Genomic DNA, 1,883 nt, shown 5'->3' with positions numbered 1-1,883 from the left:
GACCTGCCAAGTCTGCAAGTCCTGGAGCGAGTTGCAGCGTCCCAGCCACACCTCACCACCCGCCTGGAGATGCGCCTTTGCTAGGCGGCAGCGCGTGGAGAAATGGTCGCGGGTCGCCCGGGCCGGAGCGCACCAGGTTCCCGGGAGGAGGCGGGAGCGGGGGGGCGCCCGGGGTGAGACCGCGACACCGTCAACATCATAAAGGACTCAGACCCCTACATTCCCGACATCATAAACAACTCAGATAGATGCGGAAACCGAGACGGCCTGGATGGAAAACTCTTTCAAGGAAGATCCCAGGGCCCTGAACGGAATTCCGGATATTTTCTCTACGACATACTACACCTGCCTTTTCCCACGTTAGTTAATGGCGACTCCACCCTCCACACGTTCAGGCCAAAAACTCGACGCAGCTCTTTCTCTCAAGACCCATATCTGAAACCACGTTTCTTTTTTTTGTTTGATTTTTTCATCTTCCTTTCCTCCCTCCCTTCCTTCTTTCTTTCCTTCCTTCCTTCCTTTTTTCCTAAGCAAGCTAACAAAGGATCATGTTTCTTTTTTGGTTAATTGCAGACTTTGATCCACACAATTATTCTCTTTCTTGGTCTTTGAATTTGGGCAAACGACAAGCGAGGCATAGAGATCGCTTCAACTCGCTACCCGCGGCTCGCCCAGACGTTAGGGTTTGGGGCCGCCGTTTGACTTTGGCCCTGCAGGTCAAAATCAGCCTTTCTGGGCCTGTCTTCTCGGGGGCTAGGGGCAGGGCCTGGTCCTCTCTGCGCGCCCGCAACCCTGCACCCCTTTCCTGTGACCTGCGGCGAAGCTCGGCGGGGGACCGGGTATTAATTGACCAGGAGTCCGCGAGGCGCAGGTGCGGGAGTGCTGGGACGCTGGCGATGAGTTTGCAGTTCCTGCCGGCTCCAGCAACGCCCCGGGTCAGTCCGGGGCGTTGCTCTGTTGCAACTCCGAAGGCGCCAAGGCAGGGAGGGACCGGTAGGCGAAGGGCAGCCGCGCTCTTGCACCCTGTTTCAGTCCTCCAGTCGCTGTTGAATGGAATTTCCATCTCCAGTCTCAGCCAAAGCAGGCAAGGCGGACAACCTCGCCCTGGCAACTAGTGAGTATACAGTCCCTTCTCCGCCCCGTTGGGCACTTGAACTTGTGCCTTTGGATTGTTTCTCCCCAAGCTTTCTATGAATTCCAAGAATGCAACTGATAACTCAGTAAAAACTGCCCTTACTTGAAGAAAGAATACTTTAAAATCTTAGCAGAGGAAATGTTCTAGATGGGTTGTAAGTCGAGGACTTTCAAGGGTGGGAGGAACACGAAAATTACTACACCAGGGAACACAAATGCTGTTGAGAATGCCTCTCACACACCAACTACACACTTCTAGCAGGTAGGTTCTACGATTAGGTTGGGCCCATCCTATTTTAAGTGTACTGTTGGTGGAACTTAATCTGAGTCTAGGATGAATATTTTAATTTTAAGTTTTTAATTTAAATACACATCCCAAAAAATATACAGAAAGCATATAAAGCACACTTTATACCATTTTAACAAAAACAGCAAAAGAGATAATATGTGAATGACAGCCTCATAAAATGGTCTTTAGGTACTGGTTGTTTCCACTAAAGTTTTTCTTTCTACAAAGAACAGAAATTGCAAACCAAACATTGTACTTCATGCTACTAAGTAACAGAAAAAAAAAAATGCTATGGCAAAAACAAAACAAAACAAAAAAAATGAAACAAACAAACAAAAAAAGCCCTTGAAAATGAACTTTTTTTTTCAAGGAAAATCTAAATTCATTGCTGAATGTTGCAGACATTTTACCTCTAGATCAACTCTTAAGGTAACTGGAGATTTATTTTCTCCAGGGAGTA

General features: G+C 48.0%; 1 protein-coding gene across 1 annotated transcript; it reads left to right on the top strand.

Moving 5' to 3' along the window:
* Positions 1-257: 257 nt before the first annotated feature.
* Positions 258-1,609, top strand: LOC112618685. Its single transcript, XM_025376041.1, has 2 exons — positions 258-359; positions 574-1,609. The coding sequence occupies exons 1-2, from the start codon at positions 272-274 to the stop codon at positions 1,113-1,115; spliced, it is 630 nt and encodes a 209-aa protein (XP_025231826.1). The 5' UTR covers positions 258-271; the 3' UTR covers positions 1,116-1,609.
* The last annotated feature ends 274 nt before the right edge of the window (positions 1,610-1,883 follow it).

The sequence above is a fragment of the Theropithecus gelada genome, chromosome 1 (assembly GCF_003255815.1).
Source record: "Theropithecus gelada isolate Dixy chromosome 1, Tgel_1.0, whole genome shotgun sequence".
Lineage (NCBI taxonomy): Eukaryota > Metazoa > Chordata > Mammalia > Primates > Cercopithecidae > Theropithecus > Theropithecus gelada.
This window is presented reverse-complemented; position numbering and strand designations above follow the sequence as displayed.